The sequence below is a fragment of the Brassica oleracea genome, chromosome C3 (assembly GCF_000695525.1).
Source record: "Brassica oleracea var. oleracea cultivar TO1000 chromosome C3, BOL, whole genome shotgun sequence".
NCBI lineage: Eukaryota > Viridiplantae > Streptophyta > Magnoliopsida > Brassicales > Brassicaceae > Brassica > Brassica oleracea.
Window position 1 is genome coordinate 4,478,698 of NC_027750.1, and position 20,279 is coordinate 4,498,976.

Sequence of the window (20,279 nt, forward strand, 5' to 3'; positions counted from 1 at the left end):
ACTATTCATATTTCTATCATTTCAAAATAATTACATTTAAATTTGAAAAGATGTAACTATTTAAATTGAAAAGTTGTGACTAATCATATAAGTATCATTTCAAAATAATCACCTTTAAATTGAAAGATGTGACTATTCATGTATATGAATAAAGTAAAAAAAAAAGACATAAAATTTCATTTCAATACTAATAAAAATAACTTTTCATAAAAAAACTTAAGAGACACAATTTTCATATTAACAATGATTAAAAAATGATAAATATTTATGTGGTGTCATCAACAAAGAGGTACAAATGTATTGTGATTTAAGAGATATGAACGCATCATAATTTAAGAGGTATGAACGTGTTGTGATCCAAGAGGTACAAACATATCATGGGTGCGAAAGTGTTGTGACTGAAAGGGTGTGAATGTATTATGACCGAAAATGTACAAAAGGATTGTGACCGAAAGGCTGTGAATGTCATAAACGAAAAAGTGCGAATGGATCTTGACCGAAAGGATGTGAAATTAATATCGAAAAGGGTGCAAATGGTCGTGACCGAAAGATTGCAAATGGGTTGTGACAAAAAAGTGCAAACGTGTCGTGACCAAAAGGAGAAAACGGATCGTAACCGAATGAGTGTGAACGGATCGTAACTGAAAGAACGTGAATAGATCGTGAATGAAAGGGTGCAAACGAGTCGTATCCAAAGGAGTGCCAATGAATCATGACCGAAGAGGTAAGAATGGATCATGACTGAAAAAGTGCGAACGAGACATCACTGAGAGAATGTTAAAGGCCAACCTTGGTGCTGGTGATATAAGAGTATGACATTTTCTCGACAACATAAAAAATCTATCTAAATTAGAATATATCATTTTTTAATATTTCTTAGATTTTGCCTGTTTTTTTACCCATCCAGAAATTTTTTTGTTTTATGGTCAACCATGGTGCTGGTGATATAAGAGTATGACCTTTTCTCGACAACATAAAAAGTCTATCCAAATTAGAATATATCATTTTCTAAATATTTCTTAGATTTTGCATGTTTTACCCATCCGGAAACTTTTTTGTCTTATGGATCCTAATTTCAATTTACACCCTTTCGTTCACGCCATTTACACTTGTTCTGTCAAGACACATTCATACCTTCAGTCAAGGCATATCCGTCCACCCCTTGGAACAAGTTCATACCTCTTGAATCGCATCATGTTTGTATCCCTTAGTTTACGACGTGTTCGTACCTCTTAGGTTATGAGTCGTTCGTACTTTTTCGTTGACGACACAACCGTCTAACATGAACGACACATTTTTTATTAAAAAAGATTTTTATGTTTAATAAGAGATTTTATTTATTTATTATAAATTTATATAATTTAAAGTTTTAGAGTAACTTAATTAAAATAATAAAAATGTATAATTTTATTAGTATTGATGTATTTGTATTTTAGTTGTAATTTAAAATTATAGAATATACATTTTTAATATTATCAATAAATAAATATAAACACACATGTTCTACGTTTTGACATGAATTTTTTTTTAAATAATTTTTTTATATAATATATAATTATAATATGATATATTTATTTATAAAAGTTGAGCTCCCACGCGATATCGCGTGGGTTCCTTACCTAGTTTATATAATGTGACAAATCACAAAAATCACTTCATAAATAAATAATAGTATAGATATATGATTGTTTAAGGAAAGCCATAGCGATCGAGTTATCAAACCTGAAAAGATCCCAGATTGATTGTGCCGGGGGTGTTGAGATTGAGCTTCTCTTCTTGGAAAAATTACGTTGCAGGGAATCAGAAAATCAAACAACATCACGACACCTACACAAGGCTTAACCTCACTCATTTACTGCTCCTAGTCTCTGCACCCTCACCACGTCCTGATTCTTTTCCCTGTGACTATAGGTTCGCTCATGATCGCATGCGAGAACATACACTTAAACTCTTTTGGCACTTCGAGCACAGAAGCTCGAGAAGACGAAGAAGTATCAGAGTCCGGTAACTTCGATTCAACTTCCCTCAGAGAATTCAAGATTTTACATGCTTCATCAGATAATTTAAGCTTTTAATCGCCAGATGATCGAGTTCCCAAACCTGAAAAGATCCCAAATTGATTGTGCCGGGGATGTTGAGATTGATGCTTCTCTTCTTGGAAACTTACAGTGCAGCGGAATAAGAAAATCTAACAACATCACAGTTTACAACATCACAATCTAACAAGGCTTAACCTCATTCTTTTCCTGCTCCTCATCTCTGCATCCTCATCACGTCCTGATTCTTTTCCTTCTTCAGTTTCATTGTGTGCTTCTATGTTTATGTCGATTACTGCATCAGAAAAGCCAGGGTCATTATCATCGACATCATCCTGATACGATTTGTGTATCAATGTTTCAACAATCAAACGCTAAAGACAAAACCATGTTTTATTGATCCAAGGAAAGTAATACAAGACGTTATTTTCTCTCTCTATCTTGTTACTACCCAAATCCAAGGAAAGTTTCATCTCGTAGATTTGATTGGCCTCGAGTCCAAGTGCTTTGAGAAGTTTTCTATCTTCGGTTGTAATGATAACCATACTTCCGGGACCAAACCATTCTCTTTTTGCCATTTCCTCTAGTTGCCACCAGCTATCCACTTCATCAAGAACAACCAACACTTTTTTGTCACTCAGCTTTTGTGGAGCCACTCCCAAGTGACCAACCACGATATCCTTTTGGTTGAAAATTTGAGACAACAACTTTTCCTGAAACCTCAACTTCAACTGACGGTCGTTACTACCACAAGGCCTCTCAAAACTTCCTTTGATATTCTCCAAAAACGTGCTGAGCTGAAATTTAGGAGAGACTTGGTCGTATAAAACTCTGGCGGCGGTCGTCTTACCAATCCCGGCAGGACCCCAAATCCCAATCACCTTAACTTCTTTTGTTTGTAGGCTCAACATCGTTTTCATCTCCGTGACACGAGGTTCTATGCCAACAAAGTCATCGAACTCATTTGATGGTGTCAAAGCCAACAAACCCATAATATTTGTGGCAAGGTCGTTGATCAAATCAGCTTCACTCCCCCTGACAAAAAACAAAGGCTATTCATTAGAAAATACATCATGAAAAGAAGCTACACATAACAAAAATGAAAGCCGTGGAAACATGGTTCTAGTATCGATAAATATTCATATGTAATCTTTCTTTCCTAAGCAAAACTCGTAGAAACCGGAAAATCGGACGGACATAAAGATAAAATAAAAGCGATGTTTAAGGAAATATACGAATGTACAAGGCAAATACAAAAACGATAAGAAATCGCATTCGCACTGAAACATGAAGTCGAGATATGATATATTTTCTTAACTCAAAATATTCGCTCCGTTAGTGAGACGGAACTGTACGAATATAGAGTCCCAGGATACAAACATGGCAGACAAATCACGCCTTACTCGTTATCGCCCTATCGAACTATAAACTCTACGAAACACTCTCGCAATATAGACTTACGCTAAGGGATTTTTGCAGTTGGATTTCGATACGGAAAAAGATTGGGAAATGAAGGGAGAGGAGAAACAATATTTAAAGAGCCGGAGAAGACCTACTTTCCGCAACAGCTGCTGCACGTGGGCAAGAATCTCGCGAAGATTTATACTGCTAGAAAATCAGTCACACAACCGATGTGGGACTCTACTACTTCTCCTTCATTTAACAAATAGGCCTTTGAATGGGCCACTTTTGTTCACAAGTTTTTCAATTAATTTGGAAGCCCATTGGCTTTAGTTAATTGATCCAATAAAACTATAAGATAATTAACACACTATGCAAAGAGAGACTTACATAAAAGGACACATTGTGATTTTTGTTTACTCTATAAGACACAAAGCAATTTTGACACACTTTTTCGTGCCAGCTGTCTTTATTGAGACAGAAATGACCTTGGCTATTACTAAAGAGAAAGATGCTTATTTTAAGGAAGCAAACCGAAAAAGAACCAGTTACCTTGTAATTGCAATAAAAGATAAAGCAATAAAACAAAAAGTTAGATATATGAGTTTATGAGAATATATCGTGGACGTCAGATCATTTTGAAGAAAGCAGATCCAACGATCCGAAGATGTGTTGATTTGTGGACGAGTTTTTGTGGACGAATTCTTTTGGACAAGGTTTCTCGTAGACAATTTGTGGATACTATATATGTGGACAAACAAATTGGTGGACATGAAAATGTTACAAAATTTTCTGTGGATACCGTATCTACCACCACCTTCTCCTCCTTATGTCTTCCACCTCATATTCACATCCACCACCACAACATCCACCAACACGGCATCCACCACCACTTCCTACTCCTCGCATCTTCCACCTCCGTATCCACATCCACCACAACAGTATCCACAGCCACGGCATCCACCACCACATCCTCCTCCTCACGTCTTCCACCTCCGTATCAACATCCACCACCATAGCATCCACCATCACGGCATCCATAATCACCACCAGCTCTTCATCCTCACGTCTCCACCTCTGTATCCACAACCACCACAACGACATCCACCACCACCTCCTCCTCTCGAGTAGCCACCTCCACCACTTTTTTTACCCTCATGAACCAAGATAAAAAATCAGACAAGAAATTAACTTTTCATATATGAATCTGTTAGATATATTTATGAAATTAGGAACAGAGAGTCATGATTGAGAATGGATTGGAGTTTCTGAATTCATGGTGTGACTCACCAATGGTCGAGTATGAAGAGCTGGCGGAAAAGTTTCAGATCGAACAAAAGCTAGAGGTGGAGACAGAAAGCTTGAACAAAGTGACGGTTCCGACGCTTCACCAAAGACGCCACGATGGAGATGTCGAATTTGAGAAAGTGGATTAGGGTTCAGATCGATCTGTGGTTTTAGTAGAAGTTGGCGAAGAGCCAAAATTAGGGTTCATGTCTGGGGGGTAATCGATTTTGAAAAGGGGATTTGTCTTACAAAAGTGAAAAAGATTTCATTATATTTCGAATTTTTTTATTTTCCTCACTAGTTTTCTAATCGTTATAATGAAGATGAGAAAATCGGTTGGTTCAGTTTCTTGGTTTTACGATCTAGTTAGACACTTATCCAATAGTTACTCTTTACATAGATAAGGGGTAGTTATGACAATTTACTAAGAGAAAGTGTCTACTTGGGCAAAAGTGTCTATTAGAGTAATTCATAATTTGAAATGTGTCTCTGAGAGTAAATCCGTCCTATGTAAAATGTTTTTTGGGACTGAATTAATTTAACATCTATTAAAAAAAAAAAAAAACTAACCAGTTGCTAGAGGCATAACCAGCTATACCCGCGACTTCCTTCAGAGCTTGCATCCATACATGCGTCACCTCTTCTGTTTTCCCCACACAGGTCTCATCGAAAGCTTGTCCGAAATCTCCGGTCTGCTTCCTAACATCTGATGGATCCACTTGGTAGAAAACGGTTATCACTCTTTGTTGACCCTCCTCCCTGCACTTCATGATCTCCACTAACTCATCCAAACACCAGCTTGAAGAAGCGTAGTTAGGGGAGAGCAAAACAATGGCGACCTTTGATTGTCTGATCGCTCCTACAAGCGTGGGACCGACAGATTTGCCACGCTCCATCTCGTTATCAATGAACGTTTCGATCCCCTTGCTTTTGAACTCTTTCACAACGTGGCTAAGAAACCCTTTGCGCACGTCTTCTCCACGGAAGCTCAGGAAGACGTCATACAACGAACCGCAAGACACACATGATGAAGAAGCCATGAATAACAAGCACGAAGAAATTCTGAAGAGAATGACAAAGCTTTCAGATCGGAAGAAGAAATAACAAAAGGAGACTTTGTATATATGTGTGTGGCTCGTCACCACATTAAAAAAAGAAACGCGAAAAGATGTAAGGACACAGTAAACTTCTCGGAATCATCTAACAGTTGACTAGGAAAAGATATAAATACATTAAATTACAAGTAGAGACCAAGATTTAATATCATAATATTAATAGGCTATGAGATTACCATGAGTCCTTCCCACATCTTCTAAAGTTGGCCATTATACACGTAAAGCTCAGCAAGAAACTGCTCGTAGCACTGAGAAGTCCAAATGATCTAAGTTTACGTGATAGACAAGTTCAGACCTAGAACAATTTCAGTAACACTAAAGAAAACTGGAGACTCGCCAAAGATCTTCATTCTCGGTTTCAGTGTCCTGAGATGGCCGGTTCAACGGGAAAAAAATAAAATCAAAAAGATTTCACTCATCATCAGCATAGTGGACTTATTTTAAAAAATTACACAACCGTCACATAAATAAATTTTATAGCATTGTATGGTCTTGTTCAGTATAGGACCGCCTAAAATTGTCTATATAGACCCAACTTGCTTGATAATAACGCACCAACTCTATCGATAAAAAGAAGAGGTGGCAGCGGTCAAAGTGTTTACCGTTTCATGATTGGGATAGTGATAGACTTTAGATCTATGTAACTCCAAAAATGAGAACTCCTTTGTATTAAGAATCAATGAATCGATTACACTTAAATTGTTGAATCAAGCAAGTACTCTCATGACGAGTACAATACTCAAATTCCTCGATCTCATAACGATCGAGAGCTCAAGACTCATAACGTCAAGAACATACAACAATCAAGCATAAAGAATACAAACACACTCCCTCCACTTATTAGTAGTCTTCGCTCCTTAGCTCAGCTGAGATGTAACGGCAAACCCTCTACTTCAATTAGAGTCTTTGCTTTACTCTTCTAACTGATTTAAATCTTCCCGCTCTTCCTCCAACTCCACACTCTCATTACTCAATACTCCTTTCTTCCTCTTACGGATACAGACCTTCTTGTACCTATCAGATAGTGCACAGCATAGCATGTGGAAGAAGACAAAAGAGAACCAAATAAGTTGGGACTTACGCAGTCCCCTCGAGAGCAGCCTGATGATTTCAACTAACCATTATGCACTCTATTTATCTTTTTCAGTAAAAGGTAAGTAAATAGTCATGTCTGCTCCTGGTGGACTATGTTGAACTCTGGATCAAACACATTGATGCCGTGAACTACTCTGTATAGTCCCGGGAGTGTAAAAGCTCAATTGCTTTCATACTGACCGACCGTGTTCTTCCTGAGCAAAAAAAAAAAACTTGAATGAGAACTCGCACCGAAGAAAAAACACTTCTCGATATTAAGTAGTAACTTACGTTCCTGCGATCTCTTGGTAAGTGCTAGTGATGATGAAGTCAGTTGTGAACCGACAAGAGAAGTGGTACTTGTTTTCGAAATTTTTCCAGTAAATGTCAGAGTCCGGATACTTGGTCTTCCCCAGAGCATGTGCAATATAGTACACGGTTTAAGCTGAAATCAAATCAGTGAATAGTTCAGAGCTAAAATCTCCAGCAAGCAAAAGTCTTTTCACACACTGACAATCATATCAACTTAAATAACACAAATGTACCACGAATCACCATAAGAAAACTGAATCAAGCTAACGACGACGAGATCTATCAAGCAATGCAGGTAAAAGTGATAGTACTAGTCTCATATCCAGTAACATTCATGAGCATCGATTATGAGAATCAATGTTGTTACCTGCACGAAGAGCTCAGGTTCATTCCCAAGAGGAAGAATATCCTAATTTCGATCCAAATTCCAGAGGTTCCAGCATCAATATCAAACCGTGGCTGTTCGGACTCCATGAGCTCAGTGGAGGGAGGCGAACGGTAGCGGATCTTATCGTTTCCGGTGCCGGAGGACGCCGAGGTCTGCGGCGGATCTTTTAACGGCTCCGGATCGAAAGAGTCGGGATAGTATCGCCGGTGAGAAAACTTCGATTTCAGCTTGTTGCTTCCTCCTCTGCCACGTCATTCCCGCTTTCGCTTCTGATTGGTTTAGAATAAAATAGATCTTTTTTTCCCGATCATTTATTTCCTATCGAAATCTAAAGTTTTCAAATATGTTTAAGCATAACTGTAGTGTGGTCAATGTTTAAGTTTTCATTTCTTTTTTTTGTATAATGTTACTGTGTTCCTAAATTAGATCGTCCATACACTAGTGATTTACACTCTAGCAGTGTTCTATTGTTTGAACCTTAAATTTACAAAATTATTAGCGGAATGGTGTTCCTTAAGTGTGTTATGAGATTGCATGATATAACACATGAAATTATTGATTATATTAGCACACAAGTAACGTAAAGTCAAATCAAGCCAATAGACATCAAACAACAGACGCTGGCTGTGATCACAATGTCTTTTATAAAGTCAATACCTATATAAAATGCCATTCTATGTATTAAAAATTCAGTATAGAACCGCCTAAAAAAGTATATGTACAAACCAAACTCCGATTGATAAAAATAACGCACAACTCTACAGATAAAAAAGGTGGGAGTGGTCAAAGTGTCTGCCGTTGCATGATTGGGACAGTGCACAGCATAGCATTTTGATGAATACAAGAGAGAGAACCACATTACTTGGGACTTACGCGATCCTCTCGGATGATTTCACTAGCCAGATTATGAATCAGAAACGTCAATTAAGAGTAGCAACAACTTTTGCTTCTTTCTAAACTTTTTACATGCATCATCAAGACTCGGTTTACAGAATTTGACTTTTTATTATCAACAAGACCTGAGTGCGGTGTTTCCCTTCATCCCCTTTATGGCTCTTCACCTGTACCGGACCTCTTGATCCACTGCAATATCGCTTTTGCTTCCTTCACTGCACGTTGTGATCCTTGCTTTGCAAGCTTCGAAAATGTCGAGTATTTATCCTCCTCTTCTTTGATCAGCTTCAGCCTGGTCCTCTCTCTGTCTCTGTTACCCGTGTTCAGACCGCACATGCGAAAGAAAATCGATACACCATTCTCGCCACAACATCACAACACTTACACAAGGCTTAACCTCATTCGTTTCCAGCTCCTCGTCTCTGCACTGTCCTCACGTCCTGATTCTTTTCCTTCTTTTGTTTGCCTCTATGTTTATGTCAAATTACTGAATCAGAAAAGCCAGCGTCATTATCATCGATATCATCCTCTATATCCTCATCAACGTCATCAGTATCATCATCATCATCGTCTGCACTTTTACTATCATTACCACCTTCATCATCATCATCATTATCTGCATTTTCATTGTTTGCCTCCAAAATTCGTACACCACAGCCCTTAACCACCACCAAGGATGATTCATCATCCCTCACTGTGAACAGAAACGAAAGCTCGCTGAAAGTGGCGTCTTTGGCTTCAGGGAAATCCTGGCTTAGAGAGACAGAATCTTCAAATATATAAAGATGGTTTCGAGGTGAGTATAGATCTGACATGTAACGAAGCTCGGTTGATCCATATGGGAGAGTGAGGCCAGTCTGTTTACCTCTGACGCAACAAGACACATTAAGGGAACCAAGGAGTCCTGACAGTAAGATGCAAGCTTTGAATCTGAAGGATGAAGGAAGATGTCTTGGAGTCAGATCGATCGTTAGTGAACTAGAAATAGCTTGGTGAGTGAAATGTGCAGGCACTTCTTCACCCGGTAAGAGCGCATATTCGCAAGCTGATGTCTGGATGAGCTTTCTCGCTTTTTGATTCAGGTTGTAGCAGTCAGCAAAGTTGCGAATTGGATTTTGAAAAGAAGAGTCTATACTCTCCAAGTAGGCACACCCGCATGCATTTAGTGCTTCAAGGGAAGCTGGAAGCGGTGGCAGTGCTGTGAGCTTTGGACAAGCTGAGATATCAAGCTGACCTAGTCCGGAGAGACGTCTGATGCAATCTGGAATAGTGTTTAATTCAGGACCGATTAAACGTAATGATGAAAATGGAGGCGTAAGAACCTTCTCCGTTAGACATCTCGGTAAAATGTAGTGAATGTTTAAGTCTGATATGAGAAGCCACTGGTGACACCATTTATCAAACCCATCGATCGTTGCTTTAAAAAGTCCATCCACACCAAGCGCCTCAGCACCATTTTTACACAGTGCAATAGTCTTAAGTTTCTCCAACTTAGAAATGTTTGGAGATACAATTTCCAGCTTCCTGCATCCCATCATTTTTAGTTTCTCCAGACAATATAGATTCTCAATGCATGGAGGAATTTCCTCTATCCCTGTGTTGCTCAGATCCAACTCTACGATGCTGTAAGGAACATTTGGGAATTTCTTGAGGTCACTCAACCCTGACATATCCAATCTATAAAAGCTAGACCAAGTACGAACTGATAATGGCAATTCCAATGCTCCTATCCCAGAATAGCTCAGATCGAGTTCTTTCAAACTCGAGCAATCACTGAGTTTTTCCAAACTCGAGCAACCACCGATTTTTTCCAAACTCCCGCAAAAGCTGAGGTATAATTCCTCGAGATTGATTAACCTACCAATAGAAAAGGGGAGCTCTAACAAACTTCTGCAGTCATGGAGTTTTAGTATCTCGATACTGGTTGCTTTCGAGAGATCTGGAATCTCTTTCAGATAGTCAGAGTAGCTCAAATCCATCCGCTTGAGACATGGGAGAGGCTATACAAAAAAAAAAAGTTTTAGAGAAATGACTAACTGCGCTTTACACGCAATTATATATAATTAGAAAAAGGCCTACTATTTTTTACTTTGATTCCCTCCCAAAGTTTCTCAAATTTGTTGTTGGGCATGATTAGTTCAACAAGAAACTTTCCAGAGAACTTGGAAGGCCAAAATCTCAATGGACACTGCTTCCAATCTAGCAGTCTAAGTTTGTCGGGAAGACAGTTGAGGCCTTCGGGTAAGCATAAGATACAATCGACATCTAGAAACTGGAGATGGTTCATCCCTTGGAAAGCGCTTTCACTCATTTGGATTTCCTCTCCCTCTAATTCTCGGAGCTTTATGCCTAGAACCGTTCCAGTACCCTTTAAAAGATTATTCAAAAAGAAAAAAAAATCTCAGCTTAAAAAACAAAGAAAACAGAAGAAAAAAGGAACTTACAGTATTTTCTTCAAAAATTTCAGAAATCTCAGTGGCTTTCGTCAGGAACTGTCGCTTTCCAGGCTCGGCAGACTGTCCATAGACAATTTCTTCACCCATTTGTTGCAGTAAACTATGCATCCTTATTAATCTGTGCTCTACATATATAAGACTTCTGTAAGCTAAGGTTTGCAGCCCATGGATGACGTTTAAATCGCTTTTTTCAAGAATACTCTTGACCCTATCATCCTTGAAACCAACAAAGAAACATGCAATATGCAGGAAAAGTGCTTTTTCTTTAACACTTAAGACGTTGTAGCTCAATCTCAGAGTTGATTCAATTTCGCTGTCAAGGCTAGACCTGAGGCTTGGTAGTGCGTCTATCCACTCGTCCTTGGACATTCCTCGTAGATAGGACCCCATAACTCTCAAGCCTAGAGGAAGTTTACCCGCAAGTTTCGTAACTTCCCAAGCAAGACTTTCGAAACCATTATCTGGAAACTTTTGACCAAAGGCATATAGACAGAAGATCTGAAGAGCCTCATCTCCAATTGGAAGTTTCATCTCGTAGATTTGATTGGCCTCGAGTCCGAGTGTCTTGAAAAGTTTTCTATCTTCGGTTGTAATGATAATCATACTTCCGGGACCAAACCATGCTCTTTTTGCCATTTCCTCTAGTTGCCACCAGCTATCCACTTCATCAAGAACAACCAACACTTTTTTGTCACTCAGCTTTTGTGGTGCCCATCCCAAGTGACCAACCACAATATCCTTTTGGTTAAAAATTTGAGACAGCAACTTTCCCTGAAAACGCAACTTCAACTGATGATCGTTACCACAGGACCTCTCAAAACATCCTTTGATATTCTCCAAAAATGTGCTGAATGAAAATCCAGGAGATATTTGGTTATACAAAACTCTGGCGGCCGTCGTCTTACCAATCCCGGCAGTACCCCAAATCCCAATCACCTTAACTTCTTTTGTTTGTAGACTCAACATCGTTTTCATCTCCATGACACGATCTTCTATGCCAACAAAGTCATCGAAATCATTTGATGGTGTCAAAGGCAACACACCCATAATATTTGTGGCAAGTTCGTTGATCAAATCAGCTTCACTCTCCCTAACAAAAACAGAGGATATCCATTAGAACATACATCATGAAAAGAAGCTACACACAGCAAAAAAAGAAAGCCGTGGAAACATGGTTCTAGTATGGATAAATATTCATATTTAATCTTTCTTTCCTAAGCAAAACTAAATTAGTTGAGCATTCATTAAAAAGAAAACTAGTGAACGAACCAGTTGCTAGAGGCATAACCAGCTATACCCGCGACTTCCTTCAAAGCTTGCCTCCATTCATGTATCACCTCTTCAGTTTTCCCCACACAGGTCTCATCAAACACTTTTCCGAAATCTCCGATCTGCTTCCTAACATCAGATGGATCCACTTCGTAGAAAACAGTTATCACTCTTTTTTTATCATCTTCCCTGCACTTCATGATCTCTACTAACTCATCCAAACACCAGCTTGAAGAAGCGTAGTTACGGGAGAGCAAAACAATGGCGACCCTTGATTGTCTGATCGCTCCTACAAGGGTGGGACCGACAGATTTGCCTCGCTCCATCTCGTTATCAATGAACGGTTCGATCCCCTTGCTTTTGAACTCTTTCACAACGTGGCTAAGAAACCCTTTGCGCACGTCTTCTCCACGGAAGCTCAGGAAGACGTCATACAACGAACCGCAAGACACAGATGATGAAGAAGCCATGAATAACAAGCACGAAGGAATTCTGAAAAGAATGACAAAGTTTTTAGATTTGAAGAATAAATAATCAAAAAGAGACTTTGTAAATATGTGTGTGTTGCTCGTAGCCACATAAAAAAAAAGGTGAGAACGCGTAAAGGGATAAGGAAACAGTAAACTTCTGGGGGGTCCTCTTACAATTGACTTGTCAAGTGGAGAGGAAGTATCATGAACGCAAGAAACTTCTCAGCGTCCTCCTACAGTTGACTAGAAAAAGATACAAATACATTGACTTACAAGGAGAGACCAAGATTTGATATCATAATAGGCTAAGAGATTACCATATGAGTCCTCCTCCACACATCTTCTCAAGTTGGCCATTGTACACGTTGAATCTCGGCAAGAAACTTCTTCACAGTACTTGGCAGTCCAGAGCATGTGCACGGTTTTAGCTGAAATGAAATCACTGAATAGTTCTGAGCTAAAATCTCCAGAAAGCACAAGTCTTTTCACACACGGACAGTCATATCAATTTACATAGCACAAATGTACCACGAATTCACCATAAGAAAACTGAATCAAGCTAACAACCACGAGATCTATCACGCAATGCAGGTAAAAGTGGTAGTTCTAGTCTCATATCCAGTAACATTCATGAGCATCGATTATGAGAATCAATGTTGTTACCTGCACGAAGAGCTCAGGTTCATTCCCAAGAGGAAGAATATCCTAATTTCGATCCAAATTCCAGAGGTTCCAGCATCAATATCAAACCGTGGCTGTTCGGACTCCATGAGCTCAGTGGAGGGAGGCGAACGGTAGCGGATCTTATCGTTTCCGGTGCCGGAGGACGCCGAGGTCTGCGGCGGATCTTTTAACGGCTCCGGATCGAAAGAGTCGGGATAGTATCGCCGGTGAGAAAACTTCGATTTCAGCTTGTTGCTTCCTCCTCTGCCACGTCATTCCCGCTTTCGCTTCTGATTGGTTTAGAATAAAATAGATTTTTTCCCCGATCATTTATTTCCTATCGAAAACTAAAGTTTTCAAATATGTTTAAGCATAACTGTAGTGTGGTCAATGTTTAAGTTTTCACTTCTTTTTTTGTATAATGTTACTGTGTTCCTAAATTCGATCGTCCATACATTAGTGATTTACACTCTAGCAGCAGTGTTCTTTTGTTTGAAACTTAAGTTTACAAAATTATTAGCGGGATGGTCTTCCTAAAGTGTTTATGAGATTGCATTATATAACATATGAAATTATTGATTATATTAGCACACAAGTAACGTAAAGTCAAATCAAGCCAATAGACATTACACAACATATATACTGGCTGTGATCACAATGTATTTGATAAAGTCGATACCTATATTTTTTTATTTTTTTTGGAACACAATACCTATATAAAATGCCATTCTATGTATTAAAAAATCAGAGTATAGAACCGTCTAAAAATGGTCTATGTACACACCAAACTCCGATTGATAACAATAACGCACAACTCTATAGATATAAAAGGTGGGAGTGGTCAAAGTGTCTGCCGTTGCATGATTGGGACAATGCACAGCATAGCATTTTGATGAATACAAGAGAGAGAACCACATTACTTGGGACTTACGCGATCCTCTCGGATGGTTTCACTAGCCAGATTATGAATCAGAAACTTCAATGAAGAGTAGCAACACTCAGGCCCTCTTTAGGCACTTAACGTTCACAGAAAACTATACAACTTTTGCTTCTTTCTAAACTTTTTATATGCATCATCAAGACTCAGTTCGCAAAACTAATCTTTTTATTTAATCCTGTTGATCAGCGCGGGAATCAAACCTTCTGAAACCACTTTGCCCCTGTTCTCCGGTAGGCAACAGAGGTGGAAAACAGCATAAGAGGCGCTTATGGCGGCTGTGAAATGATCCTCTTTGATGACATGTACCAAAGCCTTGAGTGTCTCTGAGTTCCCGATGATGATCTTGTTAGAATCAAGCTTTGAAAGTAGCCATAACGCCTCTGCAGAGTTTCTTCGTGTCTTAGCTGTCCCCTTCTTCAAAGACTTTGTAAGCAGTGGGATCACGAGAGGGTGCTGAGCAACAGCTGTTTTGTTCTCCTCAAGACTCGAGATGTAGAGCAATGCGGTGATGATATCCTTCTGAAGGCCCGGGTACGTGTCAATGACCTCGCCCAAAGCAGAGAGCGGAGTGAGCAACCGTGTGATGGAATCAGGGATCTCAGTGACAAAGAAGGCCGGGACATTGGCAAATCTCTTGGTCTGACGGCGCAACTCGTTTGCAGCTTTTGTCTGATCTTCAACTGGGGAGGGAGAGGAGATCCGGTCAAGCAATAGGTCTATGTCATCGCTGAACAATCCAATGGGTGCATCAGATGCTTCTGGCCGATCGTACTTGTTGGCCTGACACCATTGCGCAATCAGCTCATCGACCAAATGGTTGGGTGACCACAAACGGTGGGAGAGGACTTCTTTGGTCTTGGGACATGTCTGTTTGTACATCAGCCACTGTTGGATGTATCTCTTTTCATAGGTCTGACAAAAACGGAAACAAAAGTGCAAATCATCAGCAACAAACACCAGACATATGTGTCTTCAATATCTTTGTATATGAGATATTGAAAGGCACCCATTTGGATACACAGTCCTCTATATGTATCTACTCCTATGACATAGCTCTGTATATGGTCATCATACACTCCATACGAATACAAACGTACACATTCATTGAGTTTCTTGGCAAATGTCAAACATAGCTTTGTTTCTTTTTGGATGATGCGAAACTATCCTTTTAAAAAAGGCAACATATACACAAATAGCACTTATAACAATTGAATACTGTATGTCGAAAGGTATATGCTCTATTAATATAAAGAAGGTACATGTACATTTACCACAAACGCCACACTACTGTATCTGTATCTATCTACTCCTGTGACATATCATTGTATATGATAATATATTCGATATGCATACAAAACATACAGAATCATTACGTTTCTTGGCAATGTGAAGCGTAACTCTGTTTATTGTTAGCAAAATCTAGCAAGAATCGAGAAATGATCTTAAATAAAATCAAAGCTGGCCAGAAGCAATGACTACAGGTTCGCTCATGATCGCACGCGAGAGCATACACTTGAACTCTTTCGGCACTTGGAGCACTGAAGCCGCTGGAGAAGACGAAGAAGTATCAGCAGACTCCGCCATCTTCGATTCAACTTCCCTCAGACGATTCAGGATTCGAACCGCCTCGTCAATTGCTTTCAAGACTCGAGAACTTCCGTCAGCCTCGCCGCGATCTTCGCTCACTCCTCCGTCGCCGAGAATCTCCGTCATCGTCTTCTTTAACTCCATCCTCAGAGTATCTGCGTTCTCTGCCGTTGATTCCGCCGTCGATTCCTCCATTGAAAGCGCGGAACTAAGAACTCTAGAAACTCGAGAATTGGGGGAAAAGAGCGGGAAGTTTCTGTTAGCAATAGAGAGAGAGAGAAGCGAAGAAACGATCTATTTATATCCGTTAACTCTCAGTTTATTTAATGCCACGTGTACTTTTATGATACGTTTAATTACGTAGCTACGTCATACCCGCGTTATTTCTTTTCGTAATCAAACTACATACCGTCTCTCCTGATTGGTTAATTAAGTTAATTCTTTATTATATTATTTTAATAATCAAACCTTGAGCCGCCACGCCGGGAAGAATCAGCGAATCGACAATAATGTCAGATTCAGTCGCGTCGTTGCCGTCTCCGAGATCAGCCGCAGACGTATTCTGGGATGACTCTCGTCCTCCTCTATGGTTCAACCCTTCCCCCTTCCTCTCCCCAGTCTTCGACTCCGAGTCCTTCATCTCAGACCTCCTCCGTACGTTCGTCCCCTTCGACACTCTCCGATCCGAGCTCCGATCACACGTTACATCTCTCAACAGCGAACTCCTTGACCGCATCAATCGAGACTACGCCGATTTCGTGGATTTGAGCACTAAGCTCGTCGATATCGACGCTACTGCAACCCGCATGCGAGCTCCCCTCCTTGAGCTCCGTGATGAGATTAATACGTTTCGTGGATCTGTGGAGGCGGCACGTGTCGCACGTGCGAGTGGATTAAACGAACGTTACGATGCTGCTGTTGCAAGGGAGGTTTTGGAATCGTCGCTCGAGGCCTTTCGTGTGGTGTCTAAGGTAAAACAGAGTTAAAGGCTTATGATTTTCATTGTTATATAAATAATGAGTCTTTATTGTTAAATGTTAGGTTGAAAAACTTATACAAGAGCAGCAAGACGGCGCATCCACGAGGGAAACACAGAGCATGGTTTTAGAAAGAATAGCTAGTGAATTGAGTCGGATCAAGTTTTATATGGATCATGCACAGGTCTTCACTCGTTCTTTTTTGGCTTTGAGAAGACGCAAAAGAATGTCTTATAACTGATGCTCACTGTTGCAGAACTTGCCTTTCATTGAGAACTTAGAGAAGAGGACTCAGAGCGCTAGTGTGTTATTTGATGCTAGCTTGCGTCATTGCTTCGTTGTCGGGCTTAACAAGAGAGACTCCATCGTCATTTACAACTGTCTACGTGCATATGCTGCCTCTGATAACATTAAGAACGCAGAAGAAATTTTTCGTGCAACCATTGTGGCTCCATTTATGCGTAAAGTTATTGCACATGAAGCATATGATGGAACATCGGGAGATGAACTTGAAAACGATTACAGACAGATCAAGCTTTTCATTGCCAAGGACTGTGAAATGCTGCTAGAGATATCTTCCAATGGTAATTCACTCAAAGTCTCCGCGTGATCATATTTGTTGTACGTCCCTAATCATCTTTCAAAATCAATGCTTTTCTGGCAAAGAAGTTTTCGTGTTGCATACTCTTAAGGAAAAAATATGCATCAGATACACAGTAACCTATGCTTCGTGACTTTTCATTATCTTAATATTTTAATGTAATACCAATGTTGTTCGTTAATCATTATTGGACACTGTTTTCTTCTGAATGTTTTTGTTTTTATATTTCACTCACGGTTCTCTTTTCTTGGTATCTTGTTGATAAAACAGACAAATCGGGGTTGCATGTCTTCAACTTCTTGGCAAACTCAATCCTGAAAGAAGTTCTCTCGGCAATCCAGAAAGTCAAACCAGGAGTGTTTTCTCCTGGAAGGCCTACCGAGTTCTTGAAGAATTACAAGGCAAGCTTGGATTTCCTGGCACACCTTGAAGGGGGAGTCACTGATCTGCATCTTTTTCTGTGAACTGATTTTCATTGATACCTGGTGATGAAGTTCCTTGGGTGCTTTTCAGTTTAGTCATAATACCATATACTTTTTTTGTGAAGGTTATTATCCGTCAAGGTCTGCTGTAACTAAGTTTCGAGCTGAAGCGATATGTATCGAATTCATGAAGCAATGGAATGTGGGAGTGTACTTTTCACTGAGGTACTCAGAGAAATATCATAGATGGCTACTGACTTTCCATTAGAATTATTGGCTTCTCAACTTCTCTAACTCGAAGATACATAATTTCAGGTTTCAGGAGATAGCTGGAGGCTTGGATTCTTCTCTAGTTTTCATTCAGGATTCTGACTCAGATAAACAGAGTTCACCCACCTTAATGCTTAGACAGAGCGTTACTCTTTTGGAGAGCTTGCGATCATGCTGGAAAGAAGATGTTCTCGTTTTCTCTGCTGCTGATAAATTTCTACGCTTGGCCTTGCAGCTTCTTTCGAGGTTTGTAACATAAATACTATCATCTCCCACTCGTTCTTCTTTGTTTAATTCTAATGTTGATAGTGTTAATAACATGTAGATATTGCAACTGGGTGTCTTCTGCGGTGAATGCTAGAAAGAGTAATGCCAGCCTGACTCCTGGATGTGAATGGGTAGTTTCAGCCACTGCAGAGGATTTTGTATATGTAAGTTACTTTGTTATGTGGATTGCTTTTCAGTTCCTTTTATTTCGGAATTTTGACTTGAATACATGAAATCTGGTCACATAGATTATGTGGTTGATCATTTTATGTTATTGGAATTTTTACACGTTAACTTCCTTTCAGGTTATACATGATGTAAATTGTATAGTCTCAGAAGTTCGTGGCGATTACCTTGGACATATATCACACTATTTATCTTCATGCCCCTCTGAAGTTCTGGATGTGGTGAGGAAGAGCATACTACAGGGTGTTGAATCATTACAGAACGTCCTACCTTTGGTTAAGAAGACCATTATTGAAGTCATTGTTGATAAATCTGTTGAGGTAAAGCCCTGGAGAAACACTAGTCCCAATGTTTAATTTATGCACTTCAAGATTTGTTTGACTGCCTTAGTGAGCATCTGCAAGAACAGTGTTGAGTACAATTTACTTTATAGCTGAATAGGTTACAGTTATTATTATCTAGAGTATCATACATACTCAAGTCTGGATAGTAAAATGTTTTCTTCTCTTCTTCAGGAACTAAGTCAGCTCAAGGGAATAGCCGCAACATGTATGATGTCTAATAAACCACTGCCTATTAGGCATTCACCGTACGTGGTTGGACTATTGCGCCCTCTAAAGGTATTCGTCAAATGTCCTGGTTGATATGTTAAGTTCATAGTTACTGGACTGATGAATTCTGAAGTGCGGATTATTGCAACTTTCGTGTTAATAGGCCTTTTTGGAGGGAGACAAGGCTAGACATTACTTGACCCACGAAACAAGGGAAGAGTTATTGCTTGGTACTCTCACTGAAATGACCAGGCGGTATTATGAACTAGCTGCTGGACGTCTAAGCGACGTAAGTACCTTCTTAAAACAGTAAACATCCAGAAATGGTTGGTGAGTATTTTATGTGCAGTTAAAGGCGGGGTAATATGTTGCAGGCGAGAAAAACAGAGACATATCTTCAGAAAACACGAAAAAATGCACAGAAACGAGCAGGTGCAGCAGCATCAGGTGTGGCTGACCACAATGAATCTGGAACAGAGAAGATGTGTATGCAGTTGTTCCTTGATCTTCAGGTAACCTTACCTTATGATGTTTCATTGTGTTCTCTGAAAATACTAAGTTTTGGTAAGAAGTAGCATCATCTGTTAAAATATATCTTTGTCAGGAGTATGGCCGAAACATTTGTGCGTTGGGGTTGAATCCGGCAGATATCGAGCCTTATTGTTCCCTCTGGAAATGCGTGGCACCTCCGGATAGGCAAAACAAAATTAGTGTTTGAGGACTGTCGCTGCTTTTTCATACAATAGTTTGATATATCTTATAAAAAGAGCTATAGCTTCTTTTCTTCACTTGGGTTAGTACCGCGACTAGAAGAGAAAGAGAGTTTCGTCAAAGAGACGGGTGTTTTCCAAAGTTGCATTATGATTGATAGATCTATGAGTAGTTAAGTGCCTGCTTTGGCCATTCAGTCTCTTGTAGGACTATTCCGTCGTCGCCTCGTCGGTATATATATATAACACCACACCAAAGAGATTCGAGAATTTTTTTTGTATTTCTAGGGCCAAGTAAATATATGCATGAATGCGAAGGAAGTAAGACCCAATATCCAGTTTTATAGGGGATTAGTGTTTAGACTTCGGCTTAAATAATTTAACGGGTTTCCAGAGAGCGAAA

At 39.6% G+C, this 20,279-nt stretch overlaps 4 protein-coding genes and 1 long non-coding RNA gene across 7 annotated transcripts; 1 reads left to right on the forward strand and 4 right to left on the reverse strand.

The window, feature by feature from the left end:
* Nucleotides 1–1,901: 1,901 nt before the first annotated feature.
* Nucleotides 1,902–5,790, reverse strand: LOC106334532 (disease resistance protein TAO1-like). The gene is made up of 4 exons (XM_013772824.1): nucleotides 5,295–5,790; nucleotides 2,488–3,071; nucleotides 2,235–2,331; nucleotides 1,902–2,100 (listed from the first exon to the last, which is right to left on the reverse strand). Exons 1-4 carry the CDS (start codon nucleotides 5,762–5,764, stop codon nucleotides 2,064–2,066), a joined length of 1,188 nt encoding a protein of 395 aa, XP_013628278.1. The 5' UTR covers nucleotides 5,765–5,790; the 3' UTR covers nucleotides 1,902–2,063.
* Nucleotides 5,791–6,546: 756 nt separating this feature from the next.
* On the reverse strand, nucleotides 6,547–7,874 carry LOC106334534. Its single transcript, XR_001268626.1, has 3 exons — nucleotides 7,593–7,874; nucleotides 7,205–7,358; nucleotides 6,547–7,128 (listed from the first exon to the last, which is right to left on the reverse strand). It is a non-coding gene; the product is annotated as an uncharacterized LOC106334534 (long non-coding RNA).
* A 574-nt stretch (nucleotides 7,875–8,448) lies between these two features.
* LOC106334528 (disease resistance protein TAO1-like) lies at nucleotides 8,449–13,699 on the reverse strand. The gene is made up of 6 exons (XM_013772819.1): nucleotides 13,020–13,699; nucleotides 12,877–12,945; nucleotides 12,233–12,724; nucleotides 10,952–12,053; nucleotides 10,597–10,875; nucleotides 8,449–10,507 (listed from the first exon to the last, which is right to left on the reverse strand). Exons 2-6 carry the CDS (start codon nucleotides 12,906–12,908, stop codon nucleotides 8,987–8,989), a joined length of 3,426 nt encoding a protein of 1,141 aa, XP_013628273.1. The 5' UTR covers nucleotides 12,909–12,945; nucleotides 13,020–13,699; the 3' UTR covers nucleotides 8,449–8,986.
* Nucleotides 13,700–14,373: 674 nt separating this feature from the next.
* On the reverse strand, nucleotides 14,374–16,425 carry LOC106334533 (putative U-box domain-containing protein 46). 2 transcript variants are annotated; one of them, XM_013772827.1, is made up of 3 exons: nucleotides 16,361–16,425; nucleotides 15,767–16,109; nucleotides 14,374–15,220 (listed from the first exon to the last, which is right to left on the reverse strand). In XM_013772827.1, the coding sequence occupies exons 2-3, from the start codon at nucleotides 16,085–16,087 to the stop codon at nucleotides 14,471–14,473; spliced, it is 1,071 nt and encodes a 356-aa protein (XP_013628281.1). In that variant the 5' UTR covers nucleotides 16,088–16,109; nucleotides 16,361–16,425; the 3' UTR covers nucleotides 14,374–14,470. The 2 variants fall into 2 exon arrangements, with proteins under 2 accessions (XP_013628281.1, XP_013628279.1); XM_013772825.1 differs by lacking the exon at nucleotides 16,361–16,425 and having other exon boundaries at nucleotides 14,374–15,217; nucleotides 15,764–16,143.
* Nucleotides 16,336–20,167, forward strand: LOC106334529 (conserved oligomeric Golgi complex subunit 2-like). Of its 2 annotated transcripts, XM_013772820.1 has the most exons (12): nucleotides 16,336–16,863; nucleotides 16,934–17,053; nucleotides 17,126–17,453; nucleotides 17,741–17,902; nucleotides 18,018–18,117; nucleotides 18,208–18,408; nucleotides 18,488–18,593; nucleotides 18,735–18,935; nucleotides 19,131–19,235; nucleotides 19,330–19,455; nucleotides 19,541–19,678; nucleotides 19,771–20,167. In XM_013772820.1, the coding sequence occupies exons 1-12, from the start codon at nucleotides 16,402–16,404 to the stop codon at nucleotides 19,882–19,884; spliced, it is 2,163 nt and encodes a 720-aa protein (XP_013628274.1). In that variant the 5' UTR covers nucleotides 16,336–16,401; the 3' UTR covers nucleotides 19,885–20,167. The 2 variants fall into 2 exon arrangements, with proteins under 2 accessions (XP_013628274.1, XP_013628276.1); XM_013772822.1 differs by lacking the exon at nucleotides 19,771–20,167 and having other exon boundaries at nucleotides 19,516–19,678.
* Nucleotides 20,168–20,279: the final 112 nt, after the last annotated feature.

Bases quoted from the DNA above. Each gene is read 5' to 3' on its own strand.
- LOC106334533 (XM_013772827.1), bottom strand. From the start codon at position 16,087: ATGGAGGAATCGACGGCGGAATCAACGGCAGAGAACGCAGATACTCTG. The intron at 15,221-15,766 runs CAGCTTTGATTT...TTCCGTTTTTGT, and splicing joins CTGTAGTCATTGCTTCTGGC to CAGACCTATGAAAAGAGATA.
- LOC106334529 (XM_013772820.1), top strand. From the start codon at position 16,402: ATGTCAGATTCAGTCGCGTCGTTGCCGTCTCCGAGATCAGCCGCAGAC. The intron at 17,903-18,017 runs GGGGAGTCACTG...TTTTTTGTGAAG, and splicing joins TTTCCTGGCACACCTTGAAG to GTTATTATCCGTCAAGGTCT. The intron at 19,679-19,770 runs GTAACCTTACCT...TATCTTTGTCAG, and splicing joins AGTTGTTCCTTGATCTTCAG to GAGTATGGCCGAAACATTTG.
- LOC106334528 (XM_013772819.1), bottom strand. From the start codon at position 12,908: ATGATACTTCCTCTCCACTTGACAAGTCAATT. The intron at 12,054-12,232 runs GTTCGTTCACTA...TGTTTTTGTTAG, and splicing joins GGTTATGCCTCTAGCAACTG to GGAGAGTGAAGCTGATTTGA. The intron at 10,876-10,951 runs GTAAGTTCCTTT...AATCTTTTAAAG, and splicing joins AAATTTTTGAAGAAAATACT to GGTACTGGAACGGTTCTAGG.
- LOC106334532 (XM_013772824.1), bottom strand. From the start codon at position 5,764: ATGGCTTCTTCATCATGTGTGTCTTGCGGTTCGTTGTATGACGTCTTC. The intron at 3,072-5,294 runs GTTAGTTTTTTT...GTTTTTTGTCAG, and splicing joins GGTTATGCCTCTAGCAACTG to GGGGAGTGAAGCTGATTTGA. The intron at 2,332-2,487 runs GTAGTAACAAGA...TTTCTGATGCAG, and splicing joins GAAACTTTCCTTGGATTTGG to TAATCGACATAAACATAGAA.